Source organism: Ischnura elegans, chromosome 6 (assembly GCF_921293095.1).
Source record: "Ischnura elegans chromosome 6, ioIscEleg1.1, whole genome shotgun sequence".
NCBI lineage: Eukaryota > Metazoa > Arthropoda > Insecta > Odonata > Coenagrionidae > Ischnura > Ischnura elegans.
Genome location: NC_060251.1, coordinates 114,548,392 through 114,571,826, shown reverse-complemented (window position 1 = coordinate 114,571,826; position 23,435 = coordinate 114,548,392). Strand labels below are relative to the sequence as shown.

The window sequence follows — 23,435 nt, the reverse complement described above, 5'->3', positions numbered from 1 at the left end:
TGGACGGATCCAGGATTTTTTTCGGATCCGGATTCGGATCGGATCCTTCATTATCGGAGCCGTATATTTCGGATCGGATATTTTCTGGTCCAAATGCATTTTCAAATTCCTGAGGCTGAGATTCCCCCGATGATTGTTCAATCTCTTAGGAAAAGTCACACTATGTGCCAGTTGTATTTTGCCTTTTTTATTTTCCACGGCTGAAGTTCTCTCACGTAACCTCTGCGAGAGCTTTCAAACTAAACGGTTCATGAGTAGGACAAGAATCTCATGCGACGGCACATTCGAAGAGAGAATCGGAACTCTTTACACTCTTGCGTTAACTGAAGCTATTGTAAAAAATTTCGGATCCAGATCCGATGTCTTCTGCGACTTTGGATCCGATGTATCCGATGAAGGGCGATATCCGCGGATACTTGGATCCGAGGTATCCGATTCGACCATCCCTACCATAAAGTCACCCCCTGCCTTACACCTTTTAATCATGCGAGTATCATGCGTGTGGATGCAGAATTGGCGTATTCCCTGCGCGCCGTCGCGTGGACGGTCCCTGACGTAGTACGACGTCTGTTTCCCTTAACCCCAATCCACCCCCTCCCCCTCACGCCAACCCCCATTCCCCCACGGACACTCACCCCTCTCCCTCCCTCTCCTCCTTCCCTCCAGCCCCTCCGCCAATCCTGGCGCGGGTCGATACGTATGACGTCATGCGCCACTTGGGGGTCCGCCGCCGCCGCGGAGGCGTGTTCGTCAATTGCAGCAGGGGAATGGTAGCGCCGGGAGGCTGGCGCCGCACCCGCTGGTGCCCGCTGCTCCGAACACGACACCCCTGCACCCGTCGGACATTGGACTGACCTTCCACCACAGAAGACGGCTCCACGCAGCAAACATGTCGGTCTGCGCTGACGGGATGGGAACCGCCGTGCTCGCGTTGGTCTGTCTGGCTTTCGGAAGCGCATCAGGTAAAAATGAAAAATGTGTGCTCACCCATCACCGAGTGCTGATGAAGCACTTCCATTCTGCTACACTGCCCCCATCATCATGCTCGGATACATCTGCAGCGGATCGCGTTCGTCAATTTTTTTCTCGTCGCCTGCACTTCGACCGACTTTCGAGGCGAAATGGTTCCTCTCAAACTTACCCAGTGTTGCTTTACGATATATCTCTAAATTATGCGGAAGTATTAATGCTATTAATCATCATAATAAAAATAGATTCGTCGTGTATGGGAATTTCTGTCGTGCGTCGCGTGAGTCAATTTTTTTGCCATCGCGCTCGGGTCGTCGCTTAGCGACGTGCGAGTTGTTTACTACTAATCATTTCTTCAGTACGATGGTGAAATATATTCGCACTCACGATGTTACATTCGTCTGCCGCAGGAAAGGAGGCGTGTGTCATGTATTTCGCGATGAATTTTGCGCTCTGTGTTTCGCGTTTCTTTGTGTCGACCGCGAGATATCGATCTCGGGGTTCTGTTTCGCCTTCGCTCCGGTTGGCGGCGGGGCTTTGAGTGAATAGTCCCTTCCAGCGACCTTAACCCTCTTCAAAATGTTGTTCTTTCATCAATGTCTCACTCGTGGGGAACTGTGATGACGGGGTAAAATCCCCCCCCCCCCCCCAAGGAATTACCGTGATGAGCTGATGCCATCGGGTAGGCTTTCGGATTCCTTCGTTTGAGGCCTTGATCTGCGAAATGTTTACGTATCCGAAATTCTGTGCTATCCATATGGGTTAGTTGAATAAGATGAAATAACATATATCATTCCAGTGCTATTAAAAATTAAAATACAGTAGTCCCGAAACGAAAAAATGAAGCTAATAAACTCATTTTTAATGATTAAGCAACACAACTAACATCTGTAAGGATGTGCATTCACTTTTATTAATAATAATAAAACTCGTGCAACACTGATGAGCCATAAATGATATATTTTTTTCCGGTCCAGTAAAATGTGCTGCGGATAAATATCTGAGTTTTCATGAAAAAGCGACCCCTAAATAAGTTGTCTTCTTGAATGACTAATCGCACTGCTTTTGTTCGTATTTATGGTAATACATTGAATGCGGTGAAAAAATATCTCTATTATATCACTATATGTGAGTTATTTCGATCTAAACAAAATCTCCTCACGGGGTAGAGAAAGTCATGCATTTAATCTAGGATAGTGCGATCACAACGGTCCAATAAATAGGGATAATTGATTAATATATATTTTTAGACTCATCGATAACGTCCACTTCTGGCGCAATACCTGTGGAGACTGGAGATAGAAAGGTTCCTTTTCCGATAAGGTATTTCGTCTGAGGCGTTAAGAAACTATTTCTTCTCATGATTCTTCTTCGAGGAACTATATGTCCGATTCAAATCATGAAATTTAGTTTTCTTCGCATGTACCTCCGGCGTCTTAACAGTATCGGATATTGGTCTATTTTTATTATGAATTCATTCAAAGCTATTCCTCTCAACTCCTTGTTTGATTCAGTTGGGCTACGGATTCATAAGTGGGCTCTTTGATTATGAACCTAGGTCATTATTTTGTAGTGTGTGCAAGAAAATACCTGTGTCAGCAAAGTACAGCGCTTTGATTAGTGTTTGGAGGTGAATTCTACGGCACGCCGTCATTTTGCAAGAAAACGTAAATTGAGCTATGCATGCACGTCGAAAGAAATTTTAGTGCTTCAATAAAACATTGTGATATAGCATGAAGAGTAATCTTGTCTCTTGCTAGTAACTAAATTAAACCTTTGTTTGGAAACGTACGCCCAAAATGTAAAACACTTTATCGCGTGATGTGCGCAATGTATTGGATTGCGGGATGGTGGGGGAAAATTTATATTTTCTTCTAACCTTTCATATTTTCAGCCAAAATAATTCATCACCACGGGTCAAAAATCCTTAAATTCATTACATGTAGCTCTCCATTCCGCTCTCCTATCCACTACCTTCTTTAAAGTGACGTGTCTTCTTTTTTACATCTTTTACAAGATGTCATATCTAATTTATTCTGTGCCGTCGCTTGCCCATCTTCCCGCCCATCTGTTATTCTACCCTGATTACCTTCATCAGAGAATCATGCCTCATAATCCGGCCGACTTAGTTTCCCCGTCTTCTCCAAAAAGGTTTTTAGGAGGCTTCTCTTTTCTCCCAAAGTTCTTAGCACTTCCTCGTTACTTACTCGGTCGATCAATTCTATCTTCATCATTCTTCTGTAGCTTCATTCGGAAGCCGTTTCACTGCAGCATAAAAATAAATTGCATTCGAATTATCCAGAGGCCTTTGACATTGTTTGACAATAAAACTTATGAGAAAGCATTCACATTTAAATGCAATCGCGACTGTCGACATTTTTACGCATACTGTGGTATTAAAGTTCTTAATGTTTAGGTCATCTTCGCTCTGATCACCACTCTAATTCCTCAAAATGGTATTTGAAAAAAATGGCATCTTATACATCTACATACTAACCCGAAAGCTGCCTCAACAGGCGTGTGGCAAGGAGTGTTAGGACACTGGTCATTCATCATCATCTTAATTAGCCAACAATCCTAGCATTGGTTTGACGCAGCTCTCCTATCCTCTAACCTTTTCATAGCAACATATTTTTTCTCTTTTACATCCTTTATAGCCTGTCCTATGTAACTCATTCGGGGCCGTCCCTTACCTTTCTTCCCTTCCACATGTCATGCAACGATTGTCTTCATCAGGCCATCGTGCCTCAAAATGTGGCCAACTAGGTTGTCCCATCTTCTCCTTTAGGTTTTTAGGAGGCTTCTCTTTTCTCCCACTCTTCTTAGCACTTCCTCATTACTTACACAGTCAATCCATTTTATCTTCATCGTTCTTTGGTAGCAAAACATTTCGAATGCCACCAAGCTTGACTTCTCTGCTGCTGTCAGCGTCCAACCCTCGCTCTCATAGATAAACATGCTCCAAAAATTATAAAACTGGTTCATCCCCTTTCAATGTTTTATCGTACCCCTAGTTTTTCTGTGTTTTTACTATTTAAATTGATTTGTTATGTTATCGCAAAAATACAGCGGCGTAGAATTTTCACAGCCAGTAAGACGATGAACGGGTTGAAGAAACGGGCTGCCCCAGTGGTGTTTTGTTCGTTTTTATGGCCCTTCATAAACGGCACTTTTTAATGCCTAGCTCTATCAGTGCCATGATTTACTTAACTTTTTACCACTCTTCACATTCAACTAAGTTAGCTCTGCCCGAACTTTAATTTATTTACAATTGTACTTGTACAGTTGTCGAGAATTAAACAAGTGTTGATTGCCGTCATCGTATTAAGATTTTCCCTTTTTCAGTTCGCAAACACCATAGTCTAACCAAATAGGTAAATAAAATGCCTAAATAATTAGCTTATCACCATTTTGAATATCATTTATATTTTTAAACCATTGCTGTTTGACTTTCTTCATATCATCCCTCTTAATGCTTCAGTTGTGGCATAGTGGAAATATAGTTATGATTTAATATGTAACATTATGTAATAAATAATCTGCAATCGGCTTTTACGTCATTTTGTGAACCTCGAATACTCTGCTGCATTCGTTTTGATGACGTGCTATTTTGATAGTTGTTTGAGTGCTTCATAAAGTATAACAGGTTAACATTCTGTCCAAAAATCCGACAACCATCCATTGCATTCAACTTCAGAAAATGCTTTGTTATGGTCATTGCGAAATTAAGACTATTCCAAAATCCATATTTCCTGAGAAAAAAGCATGTAATGAATGTCATAAAGTGAAACCATCCATTAAAGAATATGCGAGGATCATGCGTAACTTTTGCTCAGTTCAATTCATCCGTTAAATCAAGTCTTTTTTCATTAGAATATATTGAATTCCTCTATCAAATTATAAGATTAATATTTTGTAGAATATTTAATATCAGGTGGATTTTATTATTTTATTGTTTCCATAAACTTTACGCATCACATTTTTACGTATTTAATGTGGGAAAAGTGTATTTTAGTCATGGCGGCACGCGACAGCGGCATGATAGACGAATATCGATCTACAGTAATTGGTGGTTTTCTCGCTATTATGGCTATTTTTAGTCGAGAGCCGAGTTTATTTATTATTCATGAGCGAGCTACAAGTGCGTCGATAAATTTGAATAGGTCATAGACAATAGTTGTCTAGGAGGCTATGGTTGTATTGGTATATGGTAATTGTATATTCATTGACTGAGAATATTTGAAAATTATTTGGGATATAAATGCTAAAGAATTTATCGTAAAAATTGTTATGGAGAATTTCATATTCACTGTTGATACAGAAAAGATATAAAACATTTTCCCTCTACAAACAAGGGGACCCCAATACATCATATTGAAAAAATTGTCTCAGGGAAATAATTATTATTTAAATATTCTACCGATTAAGATAGGTTTACATGACTTTTTTATTAGTGTTCTAGCAGTTTCCCTTCTCTTTATGGACATCCTTAAATGTATGGGCCTTAAATTCACAATAAGGCCTTATCCCTCTCCTTTTATTTCAAGAAAAAACTATTCTTTTCCTTCCTCTCCCTCGTTTACCCAACATTCTATTCTCTAACACTGTTTTTAACTTCTCCTCCCCGCTCAGAACTCGTGCCACTATTACCTTCTATCTCCTCCGTATCTTATGTAGAAGCTGTCTTTAAGAAAGATTTTTTTTAAATAATACCATGTTAATAGTGTGAGTGAAATGGTGTTATCAAGATGAGCAGCATGATACAGTATTCTGATTCCCACCTTTAATTCTGTATTCAGTAAGTGAATAAAGTATTATAGTTTATTAAAACCATGTTATTTTTATGCATTCCAACCCATTTACCATTTGTTTTTATAAAATTTTCCTGCCATTTATTGCTATTTTTCAAATTAATCTAATGCAATGGAGACGAATTCGTTTTAGATCTGGACTTAGCCTATCTGATAAATAGACAATCAGTTCCTTAACTGGATGCAATGGCGAAAAAGTTCCAATTTGTAGTTCAGTGTAATTTATTCTCAAAATTGGGCATTCTGCAATGAAAGGCAACCATACATACTTATTCCGATTAACTCGAAATTAAGGTCAGAGATGCTGTGTCCCAAATTTGTCCTGATGCATGGTCGTGCCTCATTTACGTGGGGTGGGAAATTAGATTTTAAAATCGGCGGTCAGAATTATTTTCTTTTTTTGGCGTAAACTATGACCGTCCCCTCAAGATGAACCACAGGGTAAAAAGTTGACCTTCGTATCAAAAACAATTAGAAATGCTTTTTTGCAGCTCTGAAAAGTCACTCGGTTGACCAAATGTATGCATCTTCTTTTTTCTTTTTTCTCCTTTCTTAAGGTTTGGGTTTTTTTAGTCCATAATTTTGTATTTTTTTGCTTGATTGGTGCTAACTCGCATGAAGCAATCCATTATCGGTGGGAGCTCACATCGCCTGCTGTCATGTGCATGTTTTTATGGCCTTTTTTCGATGACTATGAAGACTTAGCGTATTCCGAGTCGCATTTTGGTGTGCAATCACTCCCTGCCAAACACCCATGATATTGTTAGCTGGGTATTATGTACAGGTAGAACACCAGTATTCTAATTTTTACCTAGGCCTTAAGTTTCTCTCAAAAACGAACTTGTTTCAGCGAGAAATTGAAGCATTACTTGCACGCCACATATTTTATGTAAGTAGGTTGGAAATTATAAAATAATGGTGGTATTTCGACGAACCAAGGCTTTCGAAAGGCTTATTAGAGTAATTTCAAAAAAGAGCCGTCTTGAAAGTTCATTTCTTTTATTTTGTAGAATAGGTTTACTTCCCTTGAGACATCTTTTTATTTACAAGGTTTTACGTCGATTTTTCATGAGAAGTGAGAATATGGGGTTATTATAATACAACCGTCCTCCCTTCACCCTAAGAAGATCACGTATTACTTTACTAAGACCTAACCTTACGCTGTACAAACGTCCTTTCTTGTTTATAGGCCCAAAAGTGTATAAATTATTACCTGATTCATGTCTGAATTCAAAAATAATAACGCAATTATGAAAAATATACATTTTTGGTTGTTTAGAATGCAAAGTATGGAGGATATTTTTCTTGGGTATAATACCATGTAATACATGTACGTACTTACTTCAATTCAAATACTGTGCCTAAAATGTTTCTATGTCAGCATGACCCTATGTAAATGATGGTAGCCATAAAACACGTTGTCCTTAATGGCTACGTAAAGTTACTCCTTTTTATGTAATTATGTAAAAACAGGTAGTTTAATTCGTACACGCTTCCTAAATTAGAAGAGCTCAAGTGAAGAGGGCATTCCTCTAAAAGATTAGCGTCTTAGCAGCTGGGAATATTAGCCTTGAAGTGAGAAAGAAGCTCATTAGCACCTAAATTTGGAGCATGTATCTTCATGGTAATTAGGTAAGGTCGACGACCGTAGCAAATCATTCAAAGTTTTAAAAATGGCGTAAATATTGTTTGAATGAGCAAGGCTTGTGATTTCTACTGATTACTTATATCAAATTTCATAAGCGTAATTAAATAAGTTGGTTAATTTCTTTTATTCCTTTTTTTTATGTTTCCGATCAGTTAGTCCGATATAAGCTGCCCCTTATTCTCAATAAAGTTTACACACTTCACATTATTCCAGCACAGGAATTTTTTTCATTGGTATTCGTTCTGTTCCTACGAGTTATTTCGTTGATTTGCAATACATTTTTCCGGTACTCACTTTAATGTCTGGTTTTTTAATAAAACGATTAGAAAAGCGTATTTTACTTCCAAGAACCTCTCGCAGTATATTGGAAGGACTGGGTGAAATAATTTTTTATCGATTCCCTCCGGAAGAAGGAAGTGAGTGATTTTGAAATATTCTTTATAGATTCTTTATTGAAAGAGGCTCAATATTTCGTCACGAGGTTTCCATTCGTCAAAGCCTTAAACAATCAATTGGACTGTTGCGTTTCCATTCTGCGATGAATTTCAGATTTTGGCCCGCACGATCGCTCATATTGAATATCAATACGCATAACTTGCGACAAAATTGATGGGCGGAATATTTACCAAAGGAATATTTTTTTTTTTGGGTTACAAATCGGTTTTATTTTTTACTTTGATGCTCAATGTAAATGGACAAAAATTCTCACGAGGGAATATTGTTACATGCCTTTTGCACAAATTTTTCTGGGAGAAAATAAGCTATCAATGTGTTAAGCGAGTTTATCAATTGAATTTTCTATGTCGTTTTATGAGTGTTTATACGGAATAGAATTATAGTTAGAATAACTAGAAGCCTTATTGTTTTATACAACACTGTGTAGGAAAAAATGAACCGACCAGATTAATGGTTACAATTAGTACACCGTGTAGGAGAGAGTAATCAGTTTTGCTTTACTACACTTTCTGGTAATTCATTTGTAAATTTACGGAACAATTGACCTTAGGACACTAGATGTAGGTAATACTTAAATGGCCATTTGGCCGTTGTCTTGTGAGATTTTCCTGGCAATCTCTTCACAAATTCTGGCCATAATACTGGACTAGGTCTAGCAATACGAGCTAGGATTCTGATTATTTTAACCACGATTCCAGTTATTTTATCATCGATAAGCAAGAGCACTGTGTGCATAAACTCATCTCGGGATGCCGCACGGGTAAGATTCTGTTAGAGCGACGACGCGACGTTTCGGGTAATGACTCGTTACCCATTCTCACGGCTACTGGAAAGAGAAGAAGAAGAAGAAGATTTCTTCTGAGAGGAGTTTATACATATTGTTCGCCTGGCAAGTGCAAAACCTTACATAAGATCACTGTGTTATTTTCAACTACATATGTTTCTGCGCGTGGTTACCGAAACCGATGTTTGAACAGTCCAATCTGTTGATATAATTTTTAATGCAATTTCTAGGTTTACAGACGACAGATGGCATGAGTCAAGTGAGTTGATTAACAGGTTGGATTTAGAACTGCCACATCAATAAAACGGGTGCATTCCGACTTTATCTTATCTTTTCCCCGGAGCGTTCAATATCCTGGTGACGCGCACGAGAGACCAATTTAACCAATACCTGAAATTGAATGAAGACCATTGGCGAAAACAGGAAAATTCTTTGGAATTTTGATATCTAACAATCATTTATAAGTGTTAACATCATCAAAGTATTCTAGTCAAGACAGGATTCAATGGAGCATTTTACATATCAATCCGGCCTATCTTCCCTCTCTAATTTATGTTCCCTTTTCATTTCACAATAGGGTAGTTTCCTTCATCAAAGAAAACGAAATGCAATGATTGCGATTCCTTACCCACCATTAGTGTATTCATAACATACAAATTATTTGGTTTTAGAAATCCCAGTTTAGACGAATGTTAATGGTCAATTTTAACCTCATTTGAATAAGGCCAGATAGGCGCCCATGCGATGCCACTCCACGTGACGTCACAGGAACCTAGTTTCTATACGAGTAGATTGGAGTTTTACATCGTCTGAGAGTACCAATGCATGCATGAGGCACAAAGCTCAGGGCATTTAATCACCTATTAAAACTGCCTAAGGTCGAAAAGTTTCCTTCGTTTGATAAGGCATTAATAATCCTTATTTAAGCCAAGCGCTACCAGCTAGCAGAGTACTCTGCTGCCTGCTAGCATCCTGCGTCGTATCAGCGCTCTAAGCCTCGCCCCAAGGTCACCTCACTTGCGGCAGCAGGAACCAGAACGACGTCACACGGAGTTTTCCCAGCATTCATACTTAGCCGTAGCGTTTTCGCGCTCTTGAAAATTTTCGCTTTTCATTTGATCGCGAAAAATAGATATTGTCATTTAAAAATGTAAAAGCGTGGATTACGTACTCCAGGAGTAATAATCTTTCAATTTAGACATTTAAAAAATAATTAAATTAAAGGAAATCACCCTATTTGGCCAATTTCCTGTCATTCTATCCATAAAACCTATTCTCTTCCTTCCTCTCCCTCCCTCGCCCAACATGCATGCAGACTGCAAGATGAAAATAATTTTTTCAGCGGAATGAATTGGACATGGATAATCGGTTTTTTGCAGTCCGATTTTTAAAAGTTTTTTTAAAGTATTACCGAGGATTATTCTCCTCTCTGGTATTACGCACGATTTTAACTAGTAAATGTAACAAATGTATTCTCTTCCTTCCTCTCCCTCGTTTACCCGATATTCTATCTTCTAACACTGTTTTCAACATCCCATCACCGCTAAGTATCTTCTGTCACCTCAGAATCTCATCTAGAATGTTTCTCTCCTCGCCGATGTCCTGCGCTTCGTCGATCTCTTCTATGTCTACTTCACCGTCATTATTTTCTCCAAACCAATGTATCGAAAGCCTTTTCTCGTCTTCCTTACAAAAAGCCCATGTTTCCGAAGCTTTTTTTCGCGCCATAAGGCGTTTCACCACATACCATAGTCTTCACTAGCCTTTTCTTGATAATGTTACAAAAATATCCTGTTAAGAATGTAAATTAAAATTCCTCTTGTTGGTTTTGAAATTCTGTTGATGAATGAAATCTCCGCTTGAGTGAAATTTTCTTTTGATGCCATAATTCAGTGGTTCCGTAGATTATTTAATCGTTTAATTTGATCGATTTTCATCACTAGCACCGTGGTATGATGGCGTGTTCACATCAAATATTGTACTGCGGTAAAAGAAGGATATTTTTCACGTCGTCTGATAAAACTCTTCTCCGAATATAATACGTAATTTTAGCCTATACTTTGTTCTACGCTTCTGTAAAGACTCGTATCCTAACTCTTCTTACGTATTGGGAACGTTGCACTCTTTATCGTAACAACTCATTTGCACGAAAAAATAAAGGAAATAGAATTTAAGATAGAAAGATTCAAGATGTCTTTCTTTCCTCGTACTATTAAGGTTCGTATCTATGCCTCGATTAATAAAATGAATGGTGTCACTCGCTAGGAAAACACCTTGCTTGTTTTGAATTTTTCCATCATTATAGCATTGCATGCATTTACCATATGAATCCTATGGCCCAAAATAATGATATTAATGATCCCATTTCCAACTCCTTTCTCCCAAAAAAATCGGATCACTCGGGCTGAATGGATTGCTGCATTTAAATCCTGATCGCATGTGCAGAACTAAATACCTCTCTTGTTTTAACGTTTTTTCTTTGCGTGAATGTGCACGTTTAGATTGTTCATTTAGCGTAGTATTAGCGTTATATTGTTTTATTCGGCGTAATAATTTTATGACTGTGTGATGTGAATTTGTGGATCATCTTACATGCTGGTGATTGAGTACTCCATGCCGAACACTGGTAACTCATAGGGTATTATGTGGATATCGCGTCGTTTCGCAAAGTTGAGGCCGAAACGCTAATTTGCTTCATAATTCCTCTGCTTCTTTCATTCCTTCTTCGGTGTCGTTTGGGAATTTGCCAGCGTATCAGCATTGCTGGCAACGTCGGCTGACTCTAAAAAATTCATCCGACCCATTTCGGGCGAAAGTCCACTCGGAATTGGATACGAAGCAGATTCAACGCTTTCAACCCTCCAAACCTTCCGAGGGTGTGCGAATGCGCAGTCGCTCAATGCGCAGGCTCAACCGTGCGTCCACCCCAGTGTCCGCATCCACTTCACAGTCATCAAGTTCACAAAATATATTCATACCTACCGAGGGAACTTCAAAGAGAAGGCGCCAGAACGTTTCGCAGAGAAGCCACTACAGACAGCGTTATGCAGATGTAAAACGAATTAGGATAGGAGCCGCTAGAGACTAGGAGGCTGCGCGATAGGCCTAGATTGCCTTAGCCATTGAGAATAGATATCTTTTAGAGCAGGGGTTCCCAAACTGGGGGGCGCGCCCCCCTGGGGGGGCGTGGAGAAAGTCCAGGGGGGGCGCACAGTGGTTCAAAATCGAAAAAAGGTGGTCGAAATTGTTACCGCTTTTATTCGTAGTCACTGTTGTATTATGAAGAAGCTTTTTATAAGAATTTTGTCCGCTGAATACGAATTTGAAGTTATTTTTGTTGTATCTTTGATATTATTGTTTTTAAATGGCCTATTATTTAAACAATTAAATGTTAAAAATAGATATTGTATTCATTTATTCATTCAAGGTGTAGATTGATACGCATCAAATAAATCGAGGTATTTTTTAAGATCTGTGACTATTATTTGTTAAATTTAATATTATTTATAAATTATGTAAACAATTAAAGTTGACCGTTTTTAAAGCAACGGTAATTTTGTACAATTTTTATCTGTTCAGCCTAAGTTAAATATTTTATGCATAATCTACGATACTTTCATTTTTTTAATGAATCTGATTAACAATTCAAAATATAATACAATATGGTCAATGCCCTCAAGGCGTGGATGAAATTCGCATCAGTGACCTTCAAGTTGTTTGGTGAGGTAAGTACAAGGTTTGAAAGCAAACATTCAGGCATTCTAATTTTTTCTCTTAATATTTTTTTCCAGTTTAATTAAATTACTGAATATTGTGACTAAGGCTATGGGATATCACATAAATAAGGATATTTATGTTCGTCCCTTTTATCCCTTCCATCGATCACGTAGTTCGACTAATTTCCGACTGAACTCAATATTACTCAAAGCGAAAAATTCACGAAGGATATTTCAGAATAACTCGCACACACTCAAATTTTGTCCTCACTCTTGAATCTGTGACTATAGCAAATGCGTTGTTAACGGCTTAGGCGTGACTTTAAATGCCCGTGGTCCTTCTTTCAGCGAATGCGATGCACCGTCGGAGTCCTCTGAGTCCATGCCTCGAGCGTGCGCGGGCGAGACACATCTGCCTGCTTTCTTTCTGTGCTTCTTAATTGCCTTTGTTTGTATGCTCGTATTTTTCGAATATTTTTCCAGCTGATGCCAGAATGCTTGCTCTAAGAGCAGCGTCTGGCGAACTCTCACGGAAGATATTCTTCCACTCACGCCCCGATTTATGTACTTTCTTAGCGATTGTGCGTTCTGTGTGGGGGACGCTGAATGCTTTTCTCTGTGTATCATTATCATCTGCTTCTCTGGCTCATCGTTTCCTTTCTCTTTCATCGTGGCAATGATAGAGAAGGCATGGACCGTCCATTGCCACTCATTGGTTCTCGGAACCTCGAAGACCTGCAAGGATCTGATATCTTATTTACGACGTTTGACTCTTAGGGTTAGGGTTTTTTCACGCCTACGTTTCTTTGGTGGTTTTATTTTTTTCGGCCTTGGGTCCCTTCCGTATCTGAATTCCTCCTTAGTTGACCATTCCACATTGGTAGATGGTATGCGGCGACATTGAGGGTAGTCTGAGAGAAAAATATTCCTAGCACACTTTAAACACTTTAGCTTCCACTTTAGCAAACTTAAAGGACAAAGATGAAATCGGGTAAACCTCGTTGAAGAGCAATAAAACTGCGGCCGGGCGATGCCCTTTTTTTTGGCAATAATAATCATTTTCGACCGTGCGGCGGCTTCCAGTGAATTAGCGTGCTATGAAATACATTTGAAGAGTCCGCTTTCCCAACGGGTGACGACGAAAGGGTATTCTGGATATTGTGAAAGTTAAAAATCCATAAAGTCTTGAAACATATGTTGCACAGGCCATAAGTTCGATTATATTCGTCACTATTGCTGTTCTAAAGATTATTTCTGATGAATGTCGAGCCTCACTAAATATCATACGCTGGGGCTACTGGAAAGCCCTAAACGCACTAAAGGAATGAAAAATCTATTATAAATAGATCCCGTATTGCAAACCAAGAAGCACTATAACATGAAAGAAACCTGGCACCTTTCCTCGGAAAACTTCTCGTGCTAGCAATACCGCCACCGGGCGGCGCGCCGCCCGGTCGGCCTGGCGGCTGTCGCCGCAGCGCATTGCACCGTTCAACATAAAACCATCTTGAGGCCAAAGTAGCAAATAGTAGCAAGATTTTTCTTTTGATATAGAATCTATAGACTATATACTTTTAATTCGCGTCAAAATTTCCGGGGGGCTCAGAGGTGCCCAAAACGATTTTTCTATTTATATTTAAAAATTCAAGTAAAAATAGCATAAAGTTTAAACATTTTTATTTCCAACTATAAAACTACGGAAATAAAAGAAATCATCAGTAGTTGTACACGAAGGTACTAATTTATGCACTGTATTTTTTTAATGTTCATACATGGTCTGAAACCTTCTTTATATGAAGGTGAACTTCTTTAAAAATGAGTGATTTTACGCGTCAGGCGTTTTTATCCCGGAGGACTCATGTTTGACCATTTATACAGACTACAATGAGCCACAAAATAGTCGTAGTACTAGCCAGTATCATAGATCATATAGTGTAGAATACGAATAGTACCTTCAAAAATTCCTCCAAAAAAGTTGAAAAAATGACTTTCGACCAGCTTTTTCCGATTTTGAACCACTGTGGGGCGTGACACCCAAATGAAATAAATAAAAAAATTACAAAAATAATTTCCTCAGATCTTTGAAATAAAGTCTTCCTAAGTTTTCATAATTGTTTTTGTAAAGTTTCAATAAAGTTGTAAACTTTATCAAAGAAGGTTACAGTACTGGTTAAAGTACTTAAAAGTTTACCCCAGTGTTTCAGAGAAAGCTGTTCGGATGTACTTGCCTTTTTCAACAACATGCATGTGCGAAAAAGCATTTTCAAATCTTGTGGCGATCAAAACCAAGTACCGCAACAAACTTGATGTCGAAAGTGACCTACGCTGTGCTTTGTCTGAAACTCAACCCAGGATCTGTCAACTTATCAACATGCAAGCGCACCCATCTCACTAAATTACATTTTATGTTCTGTTTTTGTAAGTAGGTAGGCCTATTGTTTCACCTTCCTTAAATTGAAAATGTATCTGTGTTACAATGTTAAATTTTGTATCAGTAATTATATTCGTTTTTCATGTAATACTTGTTTTAATTTTCATTATACGTACAATGATTGAATCTTTCCATTCTGCGTTACTGTATTCAACAGTGAACAAAAAAATCTACCTACTCACCGTATCAAGTAGGCACATACTTGTACGAGTACAAGTACTTGTACAAGTAGGAGTTGGTATGTACGGCACCGTGGAAATAGGGTATTGCAAAATGGAAAGCTGATATGTGTAGCGGGTGGGGGGGGGGCGTGGTACAAAAAGTTTGGGAACCCCTGTTTTAGAGAGACACGAAGAATATCATATTTGAACACTCTTCATTTTCAATTCCGACATAAACGTATATAAGGAATAGAAGTATCAACAACTCTGCTATTTCCACATAGTAATTTATTGACACCGACCATAATTTCGCTACAGAGTAACATTATCAAGGACTTGATAATGATCTTGATTATGATACTCTGTAACGAAACCATGGTCGGTGTCAATAAATTACTATGTGGAAATAGCAGAGTTGTTGATGCTTCTATTCCCGCGATTATGGATTTCCACCAAGTTACGCCCGCTACGATTATTTATTATAGTAACGGATAGGTTTGAGAATTAGTTTCCCCTCGTGTAAGAACACGGAAGTGCACCAAAAGTCGAAACGTAAACCACAAATATTACTAAAGAGGGTCGTTGGTCGGTTTAAAAGGACGAGATTAACGCGTAATGGCTTTAGGAGCATTTCCGTCTTCCAGCTTGATAGATCACGTAATAACGAGAATAAGTTTCGTTTAGTGGTCCTATTTAAAATTCCTTTCCCCCAAAAAAATCCGTCCTCTACTGAATGGACTGTTGCATTTCAATCCTGATCGCAAAAACCAAATACCGCTCTTGTTTTATGTACTCTGAGATACCAATAGCTCTAAGCTATCACCACAACCACTTTAATGTGGACCAATATTTTGCTTTGATTGGACGAATTTATTCCCTCATCCATAAGCCCCTCCTACATCGATCTACATCTACTTCCTCAAGGGTGTTTGACAGGGGGTGAGAATGCACAACAAAATGTAGCATCCAATGCGAAGTCATCGAAGAAAAATGCCATAGTACATGCACACCCCCGCAGGCGATGTGAGCTCCCACCGATCATGCATTTCTCCATGCTAGGAGACGCCTGCCATGGAAAAAAAATTATTTCTACATCTACATAATACCCTGCGAGCCACCTCCAGGGTGTTTGGCAGGGGTGACAAATCACCAACATGTACCATGCAAGAGGATCGCCATATGCACACCGCACGGTCATAGAAATATTACGCGCACTAGCAAAATATACATGCTAATTCTAAAAAGAATTGCTAATGGCTAGTAATTCCTAGAGCAAATACATACAAGTTTAGAACTATGAAAAAACATGCAATGAGTGATCCTAGCGAGCGACACCAATAATCCTATCAATTGAGACAACGTTGCTATCTGAATAGTACGAGGGAAGAATGACATTTTAAATCTCACTGTTTTGCAGTCTATTTCTTTTATTTTATTCTCATGATCCTGTCTACTATAGTACGATGGTAAACGAAGGAATGATTCACGTCGCCTTCTCCGAATTTCCTAGGTAAGTTAAGCCTATACTTCGATCTACGCTCCTGTAAAGATTCCCATCCTAACTCGTGTAACATACTTGAAACGCTGCACTTTTTGTCGTAACAACTCATCACAAATCTGGCCGCCCTGCGCTGTACTCGATTGATTTCAGCTATTAGTCCTACCTCGTAAGGGTCCCACACGTTAGCAGCATATTCCAAGTGAGGCCTCACTAGAGTCAGGTAGCTTATTTCTTTCACTATTTGGGCATTTACCGAGAATTCTTTTTACAAATCCAAGTTTACGGTTAGCTTTCCCGCATAGTTCACGCATGTGTTTACCCCACGAAAGATCCCGGGTAATGGTGACCCCCCAAGTATTTCACGAATTCGGCATTTGATAGTGGAATCCTGTTAGCGGTGTAGCTCCTTCTTGAAGATATATTAAGTGGCTACACATCCATACTATTGCATAAAACTAGCCAAAAATGACCATCAACCCCAACCCAGAAAAGGAAAAAAAACATGTATTTGGTTGATCTAGTGATTGCAGCGATTACTTGCATTTATGTTACTTATTGTTACTATCTCTGATAGTGCTATAAAATGTAAGACGTCTTAAATGGGCCAATAATTTGGGCCGTTCCCGGCTTCCGATGTCGGTTAGGTTTAGTCTTGTTAATTTTAGAGTGCTTTTGCACGCGCTCACTAGAAGCCTTTCTAATTCTCCTTCACAAACACTGGAAAGGTTACACTGGTCCCTTACACTTTTTTTGTCATAATTGTCCCGCGTGCGCACATTGCGTACAATCATCGCCGATGAAGAGGTGGTATATACACTCACCGGCAGCTGGACCATCTACTGGTATATAACCCGGTCAAAGGGTAAATTGTGTATACTTATATGGTCTACCATCCTGATTTTTTTCAAAATTTTTGAATCAAAAACTAAACTTTAACATACTTTTGAAATTTTCAAAATTAAATTAAATGTTTAGGAAACAATAGACACGCCGAAAAAATATATGTTGTTACCCCTATCTGAAAGTGTAATCCTAATTTTTTTCTGATTTTTAAAATTGGTGGAACAGGGTCAAAAACATAAATAACTACTTTCTGCCAAGTATGCACAATTTAAAATCAATAAAACGATTTTATAAAAATAAAAACTGGAGATCTGGTTAAAAAACTAAAAATCGTGTTTCAATTTTTTCTGGGGCTATTTTCCATTGTTGAGGTCTGAAACTTTGGGAAAACACATAATTTTGGATGCACTTTAAGTGTATATTTTTTATTTCTCAAAATATCAGGGGGCACTTTTCACCATCTTAATCTGCTAGACCCTTTGAGCGTGGTGGTGGCTTCATGTATGTTCATGTACGTACGTTACATACGTCTATCATAATTTGCCTCATTCCCTTTGCAGCCGTGGGCATCACTCAGAAGGAGCACAAGACCCAGGCGGCGGCCGGCAAGGTGAACGACCTGGGCTGCTTCGTGTGCGACACCATGGAGGATGGAGACAGATGCGCCATCATCAACCAGAGCGACACACTGTGGAGAACCAGGTGCAACGGAGACCGCAGGATATGCACGGTGAATCCATTGCCCTTGACCAAATACTAGCGTTTAAATATTAGATATCCTTAAAAGTACCATTGGAGTCCATCTATGGCTTCATAACATCTTCCTGTTCTGGTGACGTGTTTCAGTTTTCACCAGTATCTTGCAAATACGTTGACCGCCATGATGTTTTTAGTAGATATGTCCTCTGACGCCATTAATGTTTTTCATTCCGTTAACTAATCCCGGATCATATAACATTAATTGTGTTTTTGTACTTTACTTTAAAATAAATATTTATATTCCGATGCCACAACGGTCATGGCCCATACTTTAGCAAGAGATTCCGGTCACTCCGGCGTCAGAAATCCACTTAGAAACAGTCGCTCGAAGGCCGGTCAGTATGACGGGCGTGGCGTGACGGGAGCCACTCGACTCCGGTCATTATGACCGGAATGGCGGTCAACGTGTTAAAACAAAACGTCAAAGCTGATGAATTATCTGACAAGAAATTAGAGACCAGCAAATCAGTTATTTGCCTTAGCTATAGGTGATTCCACCCGACTCCATATCCAGCCTTAAAGTCGATTTGAATTTGGTAAAAATTTTAGATGGATCCAGTTGGGAGTAATTGAAGTGGTATATTCACTTGACTCTACCATATTTAAATATACCGCCACTATACTGCGGCAGATTTTATTGAGTACCACCTGGATTCAGTTGTTTCTATTTCGAACAAGACTGAATGTTATTTTATGAGCCTAAATTAAACCAGCCAACTCACAGTAAAAGTGTATGCTTACTGCTTCGTTGAATCTAATTTAGATGGCTATTTAAACGGCTATTTTCCCCACGAAAAGGAGATACCTATTTATCAAGGAATACATGCTTTATATTCCATATGAAAGCAATATATTTCGTAATAAAAAATACAAAAAAGTAACACCATTGGTATAAGATAGTTGGATAGCCATTGTCAGTAGAGATAACGCACAAATGGAATAAATAACATGCACACATGAGGAACCTTCATCAAAAGTCACAATTTACAAAATATTAATGAGATAAGAAAAAATTTTATTCAAACAGTAGAAAACTGCATATGGATGGCGAAGCTCTAACAACACGAATCTAAAGTTTTGGCCGGTTTGAGTTAATGCGGTCGTTTGAAAGTAAAGACAATTTTGTCTGTTTGTCTTGATAATGACGGTATAGATGTTGAAACTAGTTGACAGCAAAAAAAAGTTTGTAGAACAGTACTTGGTTTTTGTTTCGCCATGAAAGACATTTTTTTCCCTAATACTAATAACCTTTGCGTCGAAAAATTAATGGAAATATACTTCATTTTCGGTTTTATACATTTCTGGTCTTTTATTTCAGTGTACAATAAAAAAAATAAATCGTTATTTAATTCTCCTGAAAAGTTGCCATTTTTGAGATACATGTTGTTAAAACTTAGCAATCGATATGAAGTTCACGCAAACAATCAGCTGTCTGTTGTAGAACCATGGAGACAAAAGCGATTTTGACTCACCTACTTCTGCACTGCATACTGCAGTACTTACTCCAACTCTTCTGCAATACCATAATAACAGTTGACTGGTCTCCTGCTCCTCCCTCAGGTCAAGCGCTTCTCATACACGACGTCGACCGAGAACACGACCTCGGAGATCCGCATGTGGTACCTGGAGAGGAACTGCACGAATCGCTGCGAGCCCGGCTGCATCGTGATCGGCGAGCGGACCAAACTGTACGCATGCACGGCGTGCTGCGAGAAGCCGTACTGCAACTGGATGTCCAGGGCCGGCGGAGACTTCGGACCTTTCCATCCGATCCTAGCACCCATCCTGCCCCTCATTACTGCCATTGCCTACGCACTCCCCTCCTGACACAGCCCCACGTCTGAACACGTCGGGGGTTGGCAGGCCTGCGGCACGCCCCCGGATAGAACCCGCCAAGCAAGCTGCTGGAGCGACGTCGCCGGTCACCAGGAGCGCGGCTCGAGGACTCTGTTGGCCTTTTAAAAGTGGACGGAAGGCCCCCTACAAAGGTTACCACGTGGTGAAAATTCCACTGTTGGGAGTACCCAAAAAGGAAAGTGAATTATGCTGGGGTGAAATCACTGCACAAGGTTTTTGTCCTTTTTGGGTTGGTAGAAGTGTTGATTAAATAGATTGTTACGTAACAGGTAGACAGAAGAACGGCATCGATTGTTGAATATTTTGTTCGAGTTGTCGAATACTCGGCACGTGTTCGGGTATTATTGCAAGGCACTGGTTTGTCATTTTTTTGTTTTCGCTTTTCATCGTGAAAGAAAGAATGATTTCATGGTTCCGAACCGTCGAGAACTTCACTAAATGCCCCAAAATGCCCTCATAGCATGGGTGTCTTGAGGCCCGACTCTATCAGAATGTTTAAGTGGTGCTGCGTCATTAACTTATGACCAAAGGAAAGGTTGACTTTTGGGGTTAGAGCCGTGGTAACATTTGTAATAAGAGCAGCTCACAATCATGTGGATTTATCAGCATAAATCATGAATCGAGCTCACAGTTTTTTCAATGAAGCTCTTATTCATGTGGGTCTTGTAATGGTACGGCTCGTTACGTTGGAAAATTCTTTATGCTGAATAAGTTCAGCAACATTCAGCTAATGATCATTGAAGATAATATCATCTATAAAGACCTCAAGTTGTATTCAGTTTACAGGGGGAGGTCGAAGCGCACGATAATTAATTGGTACGGTTGGAGGTAGTACATCTGTGCTGTCTTTGTTTACTGGTACACGATGCGATGGTGATATTGGGAAGGAAATATACCTGATCTCGCTTTTCCTTTTAAACCGAGGCAAAGCGAGTTCGAACTCATTAAAAAGTATCTTACTCTTTGAATGAAAGGTATCCTGGTTGAAATACGTTGAAGAGGCATAATGCTTATTTTAATTCTTTTTTTTTTTAGTCGGAATGAAATCAAAACTTCAAAATAGAGGTTACCCATAAATGGGAAATTACTCATAAAACGACATCAATATGGTGCAGTTATTAAAGCACTGCCTCTTGTTGGTTGATATGGTTGCTGGTTACAACAATCCTTTTCATACCTCTTTGGAAGATTGGTGGTGGCAGATCCCAATTTTTTGAAGGTGTATACCTTTTGGGACTGCTCGGACCAGTTTGCATTAGCTCACCTTGTGTTTCCACCCGAAGGTTAGTTTAAAGAGGTGAAGTTTGAACTCACACTGGACTGGCCTTCATGGGTGTCCATTTTCGCAGATTCAGAGTAGCTGGACCAGCTCCATTCCCTTGTGCTTCGCCCGGAGTTTGAACCCGAGAACCTTCGATCATCAGCCGAGCGATTCATCCGCTAGGCCACCACGTTACCCGGGTTTACTATGGACAATGCATGCATTGCAACCGGGTCTGCGAAAGTCACATTTCAATCGGTTATCTCTTTCTTGACTCTGAGAACTGTTTCAGGCTCTCTCCGCAGCCCTCAGAATGTTCGGAAAGGAGTATAGACCTAGAGCCGGTTTTATAATATCTGGTTAGTGCTTACCAAGTGCTAAGATACAGCCTTCAGGAAAGTGAAAAGGAGACTTCGTTGCTTTCCACAGATTTATTTCGTCCGTACGACATGTTTCGAACCATAGAGGTAATTATCAAGTACCTTGGTGATGATCTCTATGGTTTGAAACATGTCGCACGGACGAAATAAATCTGTGGAAAGCAACGAAGTCTCCTTTTCATTTTCGTGTATTAATTTCCACATAGTTGAAGCCTAATACAATTGAACGAAGTACAGCCTTCAGCTTTACCTGGCGTTGTATGAAAGTTCTGGTATGCCCGAAGTCTGATCTTACAGCGGAGCTAACCAGAGCTTTCAACCACCTCTACTTTAAGTTACAGGCTGTACCACCCTACGATTAGCGAATGCTAGATATGATAAAACCAACCCTAACATATTAAAGCTAGGTTTAAAGTTTATGTCACATAAACAGAATCAGTCTGCTTGGCTTGGTGGTGTCAGTTACCTTTAATAAGCCTCGGGATGTTTCGGGGAAAAAGGAGTGGAATTTCCATTGAAAGCAATAAGTTTCTTTAGAAGTTTACCTCCATCCCGCAAAGCTGAAGTTATGAGTTTTCCTTCTCCTAAAACTCCACTCCCTCTGCGGTAGCCATTCATCCAATAGTTTTCAGTTGGGCGTTACGACGAGCGATATATAACCTCCGCTGTAGATGACATGCGTCATTGTAAGTTTGATGACATTCAAAGTTTGTGAACATGTTGAATGGAAGGAGAGTGTCGTAACACCTATTACAGCACGTTGAAAAGACGTTTTCTTTCTGGCTGAAAGAAGGATTGATGGTAAAATGAATGTCTCGATGCGGAATGGAGAACGTCAAAAGTTGTGACTAAGGTTTTCACGGGTTTCCAGTTGGGTGAAAGGGACCATTTTCCCCAACGAGTCAAGGTCCACTCATTTCTATTCATCAGGGAATGAATGAACGATAAAATTGACATCCTTACCCGACTGTAAACCTGAGAAAACCTTATTGAGTCTGTTCAATTTTAATAGGTGCTTATTAAGAGATATTTCCCTGAGCTATGTGCCTCATGCATGCATTGGTAATCCCAGACGATGTAAAACTGCTGACTACTCGTATATCATCTGGGCCCCTGTGACGTAACGTGGAGTGGTATCGCATGGGCGCCAATCTGGCCTTTTTCAAATGCGGTTAAAATTGACCATTGCCATTCGTCTAAACTGGAATTTCTAAAACCAAATAATTTGTATATAATGAATACACTTTTTTCCTGGATATAGACAGTTACTTATACCACTTATTTTATAAGAGCGCGACCCGGGTTTCAATGAGTAATCATCATCATCAGGCGCTAATTATAATTTGTTTATCTTGTTGTTGTACAATGATTGCGCCTGATGATGATGATTACTCATTGAAACCCGGGTCGCGCTCTTATAAAATAAGTGGTATAAGTAACTGTCTATATCCAGGAAATAATGGAATACCACATAGTTAACCAAGAGTTAGTGAATTTTGTTTAATGAATACACTAATTTTGGGTAGCGAATTGCAATCAATGCCTTTCATTTTATTTGATGAAGGAAACTACCCTATTATGTTTCACGTTACAATTGTTCGCACAATCTCTTGCATCTGTGAAATTGCGTGAAACGAAGAACGGTGTGAACGCTTGTGCGATTGTCATAGTGACCCTCTAGTAAAGCAATGCTAAATTCACTCAGTGATTCAACCGGAAGGCTTTTTGTGGATAGGTGGGGGTAGAGCTCACCCTGGAGTGAGCCTCATGTATTGATGGAGGCTTCCGCCGAGTGATTCAGCAGGCGTAGCTTGTCATCCGGGTTGTACTCCTCGTCGATTCATTTTCATGCGACAAT

General features: G+C 39.5%; 1 protein-coding gene across 1 annotated transcript; it reads left to right on the top strand.

The window, feature by feature from the left end:
- The first annotated feature begins 770 nt into the window (after positions 1 to 770).
- Positions 771 to 21,651, top strand: LOC124160459. Its single transcript, XM_046536310.1, has 3 exons — positions 771 to 962; positions 17,881 to 18,050; positions 19,640 to 21,651. Exons 1-3 carry the CDS (start codon positions 890 to 892, stop codon positions 19,904 to 19,906), a joined length of 510 nt encoding a protein of 169 aa, XP_046392266.1. The 5' UTR covers positions 771 to 889; the 3' UTR covers positions 19,907 to 21,651.
- Positions 21,652 to 23,435: the final 1,784 nt, after the last annotated feature.